Here is a 14169-nt window from a genome sequence, read left to right as displayed (position 1 = left end):
CATCTGGGACATGTCTCGCTCCGTCCGCCACGTTGCACCACAGACTGTCCAGGAGTTGGCGGATGCTTTAGTCCAGGTCTGGGAGGAGATCCCTCAGGAGACCATCCGCCACCTCATCAGGAGCATGCCCAGGCGTTGTAGGGAGGTCATACAGGCACGTGGAGGCCACACACACTACTGAGCCTCATTTTTGACTTGTTTTAAGGACATTACATCAAAGTTGGATCAGCCTGTAGTGTAGTTTTCCACTTTAATTTTGAGTGTGACTCCAAATCCAGACCTCCATGGGTTTGATAATTTTATTTCCATTGATACTTTTTGTTTGATTTTGTTATCTGCACATTCAACTATGTAAAGAAAAAAGTATTTAATAAGAATACTTCATTCATTCAGATCTAGGATGTGTTATTTTAGTGTTCCCTTTATTTTTTTGAGCAGTGGATATGTAGACATATCTTTGATTTCAACAGTGGTTATCCTATGGTTATTAATAATGTACATAAACCTGTAATTCAACTCTCTGCACTGGGCCCTCACTGCAGAATTAAGTCCACAGCATTAGCATCATACCCTCTGCGATGCCGCATCCTCCCTCAGGATATAGTGTGTGTGTTAACTGTCCCACTGGGGCCATACATAACAATCTTACAAAACACAGAATGATGCCCGTGAGGGTGGCAACCTAATTGAGCGCGTAGAATGAGAACTGATTGGAAGAGGGGATCAGAAGGCGGGTTTTCCTTTCCTGTAGCAAAGAGCCGTGCGTCACCACTATACACCACACAGCTAGACACGCAGTAGTGAGCACACGCAAGCACTTCGCTAAGCACTGCATTGTAGTGTCGTCACTCGTGATGGTGACGCTGCTGCCTCGCTCTCTGTGTTTCACCAATAGGGGAGAGCTGCAGTCAGGGTTGCCGTATAGGGCTGTGATGCTCAGCGATGCTCGTAGTGTCTCGTCCTGACACAAGGGCAGCGTTGCCGTATAGAGGCTGAGGCTGCAGAGGAATGAGAGACACACAGTTAAAGAATATCACACTGATGTGTGAACCACAGGCAAGAAGAGCGGAAAACTGGCCAGTGGCTCCTTAAGATACATGTTAGTCATTTAGCAGATGCCCTTATCCAGAGCGACTAGGTTAAAGTGTCTTGCTCAAGGGCATTGGCAGATTTTTCACCTAGTGAGCTCTGGGATTTGAACGAACGACCTTTCGGTTGCTGGCCCAACGCTCTTAACTGCTGGGCTACCTGTCGCCCTTCATCAGTCATTGTGTCCGTCCGCCTGCTAGGCTAGCTAGATATGTCCCCTTAGCAAGAATAACTGCTCAGTGCTGACAGAGACACTCCAAGGGACCCCACCTCCCCTTCCCCAAGCCACTGTATCAAAATAATGAATTATAGAATCATACCAAATATGCTTGTGTCAGATGAGATGTTACTCCTTGTAGAAAGCAGGGAGAATGGTAGGCATTGCTCTACTCCGTCATTGCTCATCCTAATATTTATATATTTCCTAAGTCTATTCTTTTACTTTAGATTGGTGTGTATTGTTGTGAATTGTTAGAGGTTACTGTATTGTTGGAGCTAGGAACACAAGCATTTTGCAACAACCGCAATAACATCTGCTAACTATGTGTATGTATTCAATTCATTTGAATTGATTTGCTGCGTAAGCCTTTTAGCCAGAGAAATACCCTTTTGTTGCTTCCTTGTATTGTAATTACTAGTTGATGCAGGTCTAGTATGCATAGTATAGGTCTAGTATGCATAGTATCAGTGTCAATGCACTTTATGTATTGGCTCTGAATATGCAACACATAAACGTGGACTGTAAAGATATGAAATCAACTATTTGAACTACTGCGATTGTGTGTTGTCTTGTCCTTGTGGTGTAACACCCAATCATATTAGCACAGGGATACTTCAAGACCTACTCTACTCTATTTGCTCCTGTACGTGTGTACAGTCTCAACCATTGACACATCAATTAATGCCCAACTTGATAGTATAATGTCCAAACCTTCACATGTTGTTCATTAGGATTTTATTTTTTGGAGGCAAATCAATAAAATATGTACTTTTTACAGTATATGAGGAACATTTCTACAGTTTAATAATGTAAACAATCTCTGAAGAGAAATGTATTCAGTTTAAAATGAAGCCATAGTCTTCATTTTGAAACTATTTACATGAATTAAAATATAATTTATAACAGCAGATAATTTCAGTCTATAGATAAATGTAGCTACGAAACTAGATTTTAACAATTCAAAAGTACTGAAATGCATTTTGTCTCCACATTCTGAAGACATCTGAAATCACACAAAACAGGGAAAAAAAACACCATTAAAAGACATCCAAACTAAGTGGCGTATAAATAAATAATAATAAAAGTAAAATAAACCAACAGATGTAAAAATATAAAATCTTACTAGCAGTATTTACCGTTTACCAAAACTACATTAAAAAAGGAAATCATTTTGTGAATTTTGATAGTTATTAGATGTAAATAGACAAAAAAAAATCAATAGCAATTTCAAAATCTAAACAGGAAAAACAAACAATTTATGCCCTTTTATGTCCATTTTTCTTCCACCAAAGACCCGCTCACAGCTAGCTAGATTGTGACCGTTTGCAGCCACCAAAGACCCGCTCACAGCTAGCTAGATTGTGACCGTTTGCAGCCACCAAAGACCCGCTCACAGCTAGCTAGATTGTGACCGTTTGCAGCCCCCAAAGTGGCCATTGACATCACATTACCATTATGTTATCAGATGTTTTCTGTGTGTTGACAGAAAGCGCTCTGTCTGTTGGGATACAAAATAATATTTGATACACATGGCCATTTTACATCCAGGGTACAGGGAACAATGGTGATTCAAGGACCAGTATTGCACTTTCTTTCTATAGGGCAAGTTTATTAACATGGTGAGTTTAAAGAGACATTTTCCAATGAAATCAAATCGGACAATGTAAATATGTATTTGTGTGGACTATGTAGTTGGATAATGACAGTTATAAAATCCATCTGACAAGGCTCTCCGAATTCCATTTAAAGCCAACATCAAATATAGTTTTGGTCAACTTGCCTCAAGTTCATTTCTTACCATTTTCTGAAATGAAGAATGGGAAGAATTGCATTCTGTTCTGACGAGGGTTACCTTTGGAAGGGGCTCAATTTGGATCATCTCTCAACCTAACAAATCCTAGATTGACAGTAGTTGTTGAAATGTGCCGAAGTGCTCTGAAACACCGAGGAAAATGGTCAACATCAAAGTTTTCTATAAGAAAGTATATAATATCATCTTAATATCTACACAAACACACAAATATATATTCATATGTATATATATTTATATACCTTTTATAATATGGCTGTATTGAAAAAAGTTGTAATAATAATAATAATAAAACACATTGGATTTGAAAGGAGATTAAACGGTAATATTAAAAGCTATAGTGATAGCTTAAGTTTCCCCCTATTGTTTTTAAGGCTCTCCTCATGAGAATTTGTTTTGTTGTCATTCAACTCTACTGATGGAAGCACTCCACTGGCATCAAGTAGTCTGAAAATTCAACAGGGGCTAAAAAGCGCAGTGACTGTTTCCTTTCCCTCTCTCCAAAAATTAGTCATACGTGTTCACAAGTTGCCAATCATTATACAAGTGTCCACTGAATTTCAACAAGTTTTAACAACCTGTCTACCAACATGTGTCCGTAATATGCCTAGCTCCTTTCATGGAAAGTTGTGAACAGATATTTCACTATTTGGGGCTTTATGTGCAATGGTATTATTGTTATACATGATTTTTTTAAATGTATGGCATGACTGACCACATTATTATTATTTGTCATTTTATATATATCTTTTTTTAACAGCGGTTCTACAACGTACAGTACAGGATCAGTTTTCAAGGATTTATTTTAACAACCAACCACTGAAATAACCACTTCCAATCTTTGAGAAAGGCTGTCTCATAGATATATGTATTGCATCTCAATTGCGTAAAAAATATTGAAATCATTTAAAAAGAAATTCAACTTTCTATAGCATATCTAAAGGGATACTTTATACAACAGTGTTTGACTTGTGTCAAGTCATTTTAAAATAAATTCCCTTCAGTTCAGTTACTCCCTGTATTGTTCAACCTTGCATCTTTAAACAGTTTATCCTTGCAATGGTGTCCCACCACCTTTATAACGCACATCTACAAATCGCTGTATAGACGCAACGATACATTTCATGTTTACACTACGTATAGTGCTATATACACATTATATATCATATTTTTTTTTAAATGTAAACCAGCACATTCTCTCACTTTTTAGTAGTATACATACTAAGCACAAATAGTCATTCAGCTTTTCCTCTTTTGATTAGCAAGTTTTTTTTGTTTGATTTTTATCAGTATGTATAGCACTAAATATTTGTCCTTTTTTTTTTCCTTTAGTAAACCTACTAGGGTAAGCCACGAAGGCACATCCTGATAGGATACTCTAACACTGAATAAGGCGTCTTTGTACTTAGTGTGCGCTCTAATAAAGTCGAACGAGAATTCAGTGATGTAAACATTCAATTTCATGTGTGTTACAGAGAAGATTAGATAAATGGAGAAGATTAGATAAATGGGGAAGAGAGAGAGAGAGAGACAGGGATAATCTGTTAGAAAAAAAGGAAGGAGGTTTGCCAAGGCTGGGGCAGCACGAGGCCCCGTGCCCACACACAGAAGAGCTAGGCTGTACAGTATTGAGGGGCTGGGGGACCTGGTCTTTGAAGAAAACAAGAAAGAGAGTGGGAGAGAAGAAAATTGGTTTTCAGTCTCCCAGCACACCAGAGGACCACGGGTCCTTCTGGGATCCCCAGCGATGGCAGCGCCAACTCGAACACGAGACAGACAGACAACACACCCAGGTACACATTGGATACACGGTCCAAAAACTGACACGCAAACTATTTTTGAGTTTTTAGCCACGAGGCGAGTTATGGGAGTTTTAGTAGGAAAAGCAAGCTGAACTCCTCCACCAATAAGAAAGGATAGCTTGGGAGAAGTAAATGAGTGTTTCAGAGGAGGAAGAGCAAGAGTAAAAAGGGGGAGAGAGCACCCGAGAAGAAGGATTTAAATGAGGTGGAGACGCTTGTCTGATGTGGTACCATCCAGATCTCTGGGAAAATTCAACAGAGTTCAACAGACTTTTGATTTACCATCCCTCTCTCTGGTGTGAATGGTACGGTGAGCCTTGGACACTCTCTCCCTCAGCTATGCTGCTGGGTGCATCACAAAGAGACAGGCTGCAATGGAGCTCTATTTAAGGAGCACAACTCCAGAGACTTGGATTCGGGTAAGGGCTCTACATTCAGATCAGTGAAGTGTACATTCCATTACTATAGTATACGTTATATTCTAGAACCTGGAGTAAATGTCTGACTCTGCTCTGTCCTTGGCTGGGTTATGCTTACTGATTGAGATCAGACATGTTCAGATAGTACAAACAGCGCAGAGAATTGGCTGGGATAGACTGTGATTTTGCTCTGGAGAGTGAGTTTTCATATGGTAAATATGCCTCGAAGTTAACTTCATGACATAATAGTGTTAGTTGTCATAGCCCCATTTATGTGGAGTTGATAGGATAGGAAGTGACTGCCATCCTAGATCAGCGTAACCAGGTTGTGAGAGTGGCTAGCTTAGCAGCAGTGGGTAGGTAACCTATCGAGTAAAGCAGCCAACAGCATAGCAGTGTTGAGTGGCAGAGTAGGGGAAAGAAGTCAAGTGAGGAAACATGATTACCTCGTTAGAGTGCATAGATTAAATCAAGGAAGCACTAAAATGACAAAAAACAAGATTTTTTTTTCTTTTCATTTTCAATTGGTAAACTCTAAGCTGTTCAAAAGATTTTTTTGTTTTTGTATTTTATGTCATAACACACACAGTTTGAACATCCACAATTTTGCTAATATTAAGCAGGTTTTGTTATATACCGTACGAACGTAATGGGGAATACAGCTTGCAGTTCCACCAGTAGTGACCAAGGGGGTACAAAACAACGACACACACACGCAGACACACACACCACAACGACCAACGGAGGGAGCAAGGTTTGCTACAGAGGTCTCGCCCGCCCACACGCCCATCGGCTCTCAACGGGACCACGACGAGTCACAACAAAGTCATGAACACAGACAGGAAGCAGCTTTTTGTGTTCAGATACATTATATGTTGTTTCGTTGCTTTTTTTTCCTCCTCCATCCCTCCAACCCCCGCTAGCTTCCTCTGTAGTATCCTCAGCTGAAAGAGACAAGGCCCGTTTCTTATTCCAATGTTAAAAATGTAAACATGACGAGGTGCCTTGGTTGAGGTACTGAGCCGAGTCTGGGGTTGGTATGAGGGTTCTAAGGCGAGGCCCAGCCGAGTCACCGTCAGCGATGCAGGCTCTTCTGGGCCTCCTTCAGCAGGGTGTCAAAGTCCAGGGCGTCATACTTGCTCTTCACCGGCCCTGGTCCAGCTTCGTCTGGAGAGGGAAACACACAGCTTTGTTAGTTAGAACAGTGTCATCATAGCCGTCAACATTACATGGAGATACAACTTGTACAATATCTCAGCGTTGCCGCCATCCAACAGATCATACTCCTTTGGGGCGGCAGGTAGCCTACAGGTTAGAGCGCTGGGCCAGTAACCAAAATGTTGCTGGATCGATTCCCTGAGCTGACAAGGTAAAAATCTGTTGTTCTGCCTCTGAACAAGGCAGTTAACGCACTGTTCCCCAGTAAGGTGTCATTGTAAATAAGAATGTGTTCTTAACTGACTTGCCTAGTTAAATAAAGGATAAATACAATTAAAAAAGGTGCTACACATTTCCTTTGCATTGCAATTCCAGAAAGATGTCCATAATATATCTGCCACTAATAGTGAAATGATAGTTTCACAGCATTACTTTTTATGTGAGAAAACAAGCATCGAATAGTGCAGGGAATCATTGTACCATCTAAATTGCTGTGAAATATACTAAATATATTTCACAGCGATTGAGATGGTACAATGATTCCCCACACTATTCACTACATGTTTTCTCACATAAACTGAAACTGAGCGAACATTGTAGAATTTTAGCAAACAGGAAATGAGCCATTTCCACAAGATAACACAGCCACAAAGACAGAACAGCTTTCCCAGTTTGACAACAGTTGCCACTGGGCGGGAGAAATCAATATGAAAATACCACAGCCAATCACAACACTGGTGGGTAATACTGTGAAACACTATCATTCCACTATTAGCGGCAGATATATCACGGACATTTTCTGAAATTACAAGGCAAAATTCGAAGAAATCCAATGAGTAGCACCTTTAACGACTTTCTACATTCATGGTTTGACTGTATCTCTGTTTACCCAGATCTATGTATCTCTTCCTGCTGAGCCTGTGCATGCCACCCCCTCCGTTCTGGAAAAGCGGCTCTCGTCTGTGCCTCTGGATCTGCTGCCCGCTGGGTGCCGGACGGAACTTGATGACTCCACAGCGTTCCCTATGCGCACACACACACACAAACACATGCGCACGCAAACACACACATCAACACACACAAAAAGACAGAGAGTTTCAGGCACGTGGTCCCCACCTTCACTGCATTCCGTACTCTGGAAGGTCACAGACAGGCCAGACAGGCTGATAAAAAAAAGGACCTACTCGTGTTTGGTGATGACTTTGCAGTCCTCCGGGTCTCCAAAGGCCTCGAAGCGTTTGCGCAGCATCGTTTGTGTGACGCTGCTTGGCAGGTTGTGTATGTAGAACACTTGGCAGTTGTCCTAGGCAACGACACAATGGCAACCGTCAGAACAAGACACTTGCCGCAGTGGCAAATCATGCCGACTTCACACACACTGGAAAAACTCATAATAGCAGAACCGGTGTTTACCTCGTCAATTTGAAGCACAGACTTGGAGATGTTGTTTCTCTGCTTGTCTCCGTGGCACGTCTCAGAGTTCTCACAGCTGAGGAGAGAGACACAAAGCAGAGACAGAATAAGACGGGAGCTAGTGGAAGAACCTGAGTCACATGCCAATGAGAGAAGACAGTACACCTGGCTGTGACTGCTAATCAGACTAACAGTGGTTTATATTCTCACCTGAAGTCGGGCTTGCTGCTAGGCGAGTGGGGCTGGCAGCAGCTGGAGTGGAGAATGGGGGAGGGTGAACGGGAGGAGCGTTCCCCCTCTTCATCTGAGTTGTGGGGGGATAAAGCGCCCCCCTTTCTGTCAGCCCTGTTACCGTTACTCAGGTACTCTGGCACCTTGGAAAAGAGCCTGTCTTCACGCTGCTGTTCCAGCCTCTTGTCCCCTTGGACCCTGTGCTCAGCCCTGTCCCCCTCCGGAGAGGAGCGTCCGAACAGCGAGTGGGCCAGCATGGCGGCGGTTCTCTTCCGGCTCTCCCCCAGACTCAGCAGGCAGTAGTCGTGGTCTCCGAACGTCCTGTGGACTTTGGGTTCTGCATCGATGGCCTGGCCCATCTTGCGAAGCTGGGCGTAGAGTTCAGTCTGCTCGGGGAGCTTGCGGGAGTGGGCCCGGGTCAGCCACGAGCCCTTCGGTGTGGATTCTCCTTTCCCCTCTGGCTTGAACAGCTCGTCCTCCACTTGCTTGTGGGGGGGGGTGGTGGGAGGGGTGAGGCCTGAAAACACACGCCACTCTATTAAGTCACATGTACCTCACAGTGGTGTCATACAGCGCTGTCGGGTTAACATTAGAGAAACGTCAACCGTTCAGACAATTTCACTGGTCACGTTTTAAAACACTGCTCATGTTTAACTGTTACTGGGTGTACTGTCTGTTACTCTGTTCACTTCTATTTGTCTATCAATGGCTTTCCCAATTCAACAAATTTCTCTGAGGCTGTTATTTTGTAACATTACAGTAACACAGCACCGTGGTACGGCACAAGGCGAGCACACAATCGCATATTCATTTTGACCGAAGTGCGTATTTGACTTTCAGTTGTTATTAACATTACGGCTTTTGAGGAAGATATCAGCGGCAGACACTGTAAAGCATTGTTATATTTGTCTTCTCCGCTTCCCAAGTAGCTATGCAACCAAATTAGCCATGTCAAGATGACATTTACCCAGGAGACAGATCACATCATTAGACTCCAGTCATGCTCTTCACAACACGATACAGAAGCATTCCCCCTCTCCTCTGCTGCTTTGCTACCGAGCTGTGTTAGCAATAGTATATCTCAAAGAGATAAACCAGTCTACAACACAGTATATTTACTTCCCTCTAGACAAGCTACTTCTGACAGACAAGGATATAGCTCCAAAATGTTGTCTCGTCAAGCCAAGGCGTAAAAGACGTCAAGGTGATCAACACCAACTCAAAGCCCCAACATTACCTGCTGTGCCACACAGGTCCACGCTGAGAGTCTGCTCAAAGGGCCTGTTGGCATACTGTGTGTCTCTGATCATGGGGAAAAGAGAGAGAGAGAGATTGCAGAGTCATCATCAGGGCCAGGGTAAGGGGGTGCAGGGGTAGGGGTAGTGGGGCGACAAAAGGATGTACTGCTCGGGGCTCTGATTTAAAAAAAAAAAATCTATATTTTCTTTTGTTGGAGATTGTATTACATTATCATTGTGAACGTGAACTACATGAGAATAGCTTTCCTTTATAGCCGTCTATGATTGGTATTACAGTACAAGCTCCTTCTCCTATTGAGGTCTATTTTTGGATCTGTGTTACCATGAAAGGCTTGTGTGGAGTGCTTTAAAAACTATCTAGGGGGCCAGAGAACAGCACAGTCATTTCACGCACGGAAGACTTCCAGAACTGTACGTTAAAATAGCTTTGTGAGTCCAGTGGGGCAAGCAGTATATGTATTGTAGTGTATAGGACTATAGTACGGAAAACAAACCCAGTAGATTTGGGAGTCAGCGGCAGACAGAGGCAGGCGCGTTTCTCTGCAATCAGAATGACAGAAAGAGCCATTGGTACCAATGATTACATACATGGTCAGAGAACACAACAGCAGAGTCAGCGGGTATAAAAAAAACAATTTTACCAGCCGTTTAACAGTGGCACGTGTGTTATTCATTCACATCAAATTGAAGAAAGATACTGCATGATGGAGCCATGTGGACTGAAAAATCGGAACAGGCTTTGAGAGCTTGGGGCTTCTGACATCGTCGCCATCTTGCCTTACCGTTTTGACAGCAGAGGTTATCGGGTTCGGCTGCGTCTGCCATGGTTTGGGAAGTACTGTTGTTATTGGCGGTGGAGTCTTTCTCCGGGTCGTCTCCCGGGGGGTGTTTGACCGCCTTGTCCTCCTCGTCAGGGCGCCGCTCCCCGGACGCAGGCTCCTCCCTCACCCAGCCTGCACGCACCTTCTTGGCGAAGCGGCTGGGGAAAGAGGCGAGCCTGCGGGAGCGGCGGACTGAGAAGGAGGCGTCCTCCAGGTCAGGGCTCAGAGGGACCTCTAGGCCGCGCTCTTTCATAAACTCTGGTTTGGTTGAGCTGGCAGTCGGGCTAGGGGTCTCAGTCTTTCTGTCATGCGCTGGCTTGGTGATAGCATCTCTGTTATGGGTGTAGGGGGGGCTGTGGAGTCTGTAAGGCTTGCTCACGTCAAAGGAGTTGACCGCTTTGAGCAGTTCGCGCAGGAGAGAGTTGGCTTTGACCTCCCGTCTGCGGGTAAAGGCGAGGCGCGGCCGAGGGGCGCAGCTCTGGGCCTGGGGGGCAGCCTTGTGACAGTTCGGGTGGATCAGGGTCGTGGGGCACTCGGGCCTGGCCCTGCGTACCTGGCCTGGGCACTCACGCTCCTTGCGCTCCCAGCCAGCCTGCTTGCGCATGGGCAGGCAGTATGTGTGCATATACTTGATGAGCTCCACCACAGATTTGAGTTCTTTCTCCGAGGAGAACTGGGGCTTGGTGGGCTCAAGGGGAGTGGAGCGTTCACTCTCACTGCTCGAGGACTCCTCCTCCTCTTCTTCCTCCTCGGACTCACTGTCCTCATCGTCATCATCTTCCTCCTCGTCCTCCTCATCCTCTGTGTCGGCTGAAGGAGTGTCTTCAGCCTCCTGTGCAGAGGTCAGGTGCCGGTGGAGCTCTGTGCACAGACGTCCTGCTGGTCGCACCGCTCGGGGCATACGCTCCTGTGTGCTTTCACGCTACAGAAAGAAAGAGTTAGAGTTACTACCTATAAAATGACCTTGGTGAGCCTCTGTGCACTGTATGGCCAAAATATTAAGGAATGTCTAGGCCATGAGAACATACAGTGCCGAGGGAACAATTTCAACGTATGAGTAACCAAAACCAGCACAGAGAGCCACAAAGATTCAAAGTTATAAAACATTCCTTCATAATCATACCAACGTTCCCAGTATCATGAGAGAGATTCTAGGATGCACTCTATCTTTATGTAACCACCAGCTCATTGCCAGAGCTGCCCTTTCTCCTGGTCGAGACTACATCCATCTGTCACTCCAAAGCCTCAGCACCACTCACTCTAATGCCACAGATGTCACATGCCTCAGCCACCACCACCGTAAAGGAAAAGCCAGGGCAGGATAGGGGTGATAAATGAGAAAATAGCCTCACGCCATTGATCTACATGCATGCGCGTGGGTGGAGACGGATTTTTGGAGCAACGGATACCTTATGGTAACATGATCTCCACACCGGTCCCAGTCACAAGAGGGAGATATAAAAAATAAAAAAACGTTGCTAATTTCAATTTGTTAGTAGTAGCTAGCTGACAGCCTGGCTAGCTAGCTTTAGCCTCGCTAAAAACATAGCTAGCTAGCTAGCTAGCTAGCATTTTTAGCTTTCCACATCTCCATGTGAAATAATCAGATTTATAATTTTTTTAAAATATGCCCTGGCAAACATTTGTATACTTTCCGGAGTAGCATAAATCATTATCCCAATTTGATATGCTTGTTTGTGTATTGATTCCGATACCAGCTAAAAATAGAATGTCATCATGTTGTGGTCATGAAGAAAGAAAAGCACATGGTTAGCTGGTTGTCTATAGCAGGTTACACCATTTCACAATAGCCTGGAATCACTAGTTATTATTTATAAACAAAATACCTTTTTGAGTGGATTCTTGTTGTTTGGTTTGCTGTTTAAACAGTCGCTGAGATTATATTTGGTTATCAATGCAAAATAGGCTACTTTGATGAATAGCCTATATAGCCTATAGATCAGATCAAGGAACAAACAACAAACACTTCTGTGGAAAGAATGATATGGCGCGTCTACATTTAAGTGATAATGCTAGAATCGCCGGTGTTTGGAGGATATGTTGGCACGGGTGTTGATAGGCCCGACACAAAATCTCAGGCTGGCAAACCATGCCAATATATCCTCCAAACACCGGCTACGAGGGCATTATCACTTATATACAAACGGGTCACCAACATATTTAAATAATAATGTACATATTTTCATTAAAAAAAAAAGTATTTTGATGAATTTATTCATACCATTTCATCCTTCCACAACATATAGTCCCGAAACAAATCTAGGGTTGCTACCTGACATATCCAGGAGTTTGTGCTGATTGTACGGACATTGTGACAGCCGGTTAAATGGCGTCCCTTGACAAGGCAACAACAAGATATATGTCAGGAGAAGTGCAGTACTATCGTAAGGAGAGGTATACTTGGAATACGGAGGAGGAAGGGAGGGAAAAGGAGAGGCAGAGGAGGTTTAAGAGAGAGAGGGAGGAAAAGAGTGAGCGCGAGTCAGTTAAAAATGGTGGGAAAGGGGCCAATGGTTTGTTAAAGAAGAATGGTAGAAAGTGTAAGCAGAGTGAGCTGAAGACAGGGGGAGAAATGGAAGTGAATGAGGGTGAGGTATCGGAGGTGGTGAACTTCTCAAAGCCCAAGGCTTGCACCGAGGGTCAGGATGAAGAGGAGTCTGGAAAAAGTGGACCCTTGCCTTTTGGCTGATCCATTTGTGGGTTCAGGGTGGGTGAAAATAGAGTTGGGTGCTGTGGAATCGGTGAGGGTAAGCAGAAGTGGTCTTGTGATAATAGTTTGTGTTTCTGCTGGTCAGAGGGAGAAGGCGCTCCATGTTAAACGAATTAGGGCAAGAAATGTGAATTATTTTGCTCTCAAGAAAAGGGCACCATTGACAGGAGTGATTACTGGGGTAGCAGTAAATGTAAAAGTTGACCAACTGAAGGGGAAGATTCCCAGTGTTTGTAATGCTCGTCGTTTGGTGCAATGCAGACAGGGTGGCGTGAGTGGTGAAACGGAAGAATCCATGTCTGTTCTGTTGAGGTTTTGCCGCACAAAGTGATGTTAGGATATATAAGCTATCTTGTATAAGCTTTTGTGCAGAATACATTATGTTGTTACAAGTGTCAAGCTTATGGGCATGTGGCAGCAATGTGTAGGAGGGAGGTTCCTAGGTGTGAGAAGTGTGCAGAAGGGCATGAAACAAAGGAATGCATAGCATTGGGGAAAGTTGTGGTGTGTGTTAATTGTAGGGGTGCTCATGGGGCTGGGGATCAGAAATGTCCCGTGCGAGAGAGGCAGGTTTTAAGGTTCCAGGGATAGAGTAGTGCAGAAGTTGTTATATGCTGAGACAGTGAAGAAAGTAGAGGAAGATGGGTCAAGGGGGAGGGATCCTGAGAGGAGTGGTGTGAGTAGTAGATCTGTACCAGTACAGATGCATAGGCCAACAAGTGATACATGTTTCAGTAAGATTTGATTTTTTTTTTGCATTTATAGCAATGGTTATCAACTGTACTGCAGGGATGAAACATGAGTCGCACAGAATTGAGCTTGTGGTGGCAGCTGCAGAGAGGCATTTGGGTGTGTGAGACTTGACATCAAAAGAGTTACAGGGTGTATTAAAGAGGTGGTGTCCCATCCTTTCAGGTTGATGGCCTGAGGTAGGACTAAATAGATTTAAATAGTGTAGGAGGGTGGTGTTCTTTTTTATTATTTTATTTATTTATGTATTCTTTTTTTTGTGAGTGTTGTGTTAGATGGTTTTGTTTATTAAAAAAAAAAAAATTCAAGCAATGTATAAGGGAGTTGTACTCCAGTCTAGTAGGTGGCAGTAATGCAACATTTATTGGATGCCAATAGCCAATAAATCATCGAAGAAGAAGGGTTTGCTACCCAAGCCGGCTGGTCGTTCGTTCTATTGGTTCGGTTGCCAGAGATGCGACCCAGT

The 14169-nt window shown here is 43.8% G+C and overlaps 1 protein-coding gene across 3 annotated transcripts in view; it reads right to left on the bottom strand.

The window, feature by feature from the left end:
* Positions 1-2638: 2638 nt before the first annotated feature.
* LOC112220733 (peroxisome proliferator-activated receptor gamma coactivator 1-alpha) overlaps positions 2639-14169 on the bottom strand; it is a 64665-nt gene continuing 53134 nt past the window's right edge. For all 3 annotated transcript variants that reach the window (XM_024382592.2, XM_042302891.1, XM_042302890.1), the window contains 8 exons: positions 10184-11144; positions 9896-9941; positions 9380-9444; positions 8122-8659; positions 7912-7987; positions 7683-7801; positions 7388-7521; positions 2639-6507 (listed from right to left, as the gene is read on the bottom strand). In XM_024382592.2, coding sequence (XP_024238360.1) covers positions 6416-6507; positions 7388-7521; positions 7683-7801; positions 7912-7987; positions 8122-8659; positions 9380-9444; positions 9896-9941; positions 10184-11144 — 2031 coding nt within the window. In that variant the 3' untranslated portion in view covers positions 2639-6415. The remainder of the gene's footprint in view (positions 6508-7387; positions 7522-7682; positions 7802-7911; positions 7988-8121; positions 8660-9379; positions 9445-9895; positions 9942-10183; positions 11145-14169) is intronic.

The sequence above is a fragment of the Oncorhynchus tshawytscha genome, linkage group LG21 (assembly GCF_018296145.1).
Source record: "Oncorhynchus tshawytscha isolate Ot180627B linkage group LG21, Otsh_v2.0, whole genome shotgun sequence".
In the NCBI taxonomy this organism is placed as follows: Eukaryota; Metazoa; Chordata; class Actinopteri; order Salmoniformes; family Salmonidae; genus Oncorhynchus; species Oncorhynchus tshawytscha.
The sequence above is the reverse complement of the archived record's forward strand: the minus strand, read 5'-3'. Positions and strand labels throughout refer to the sequence as shown.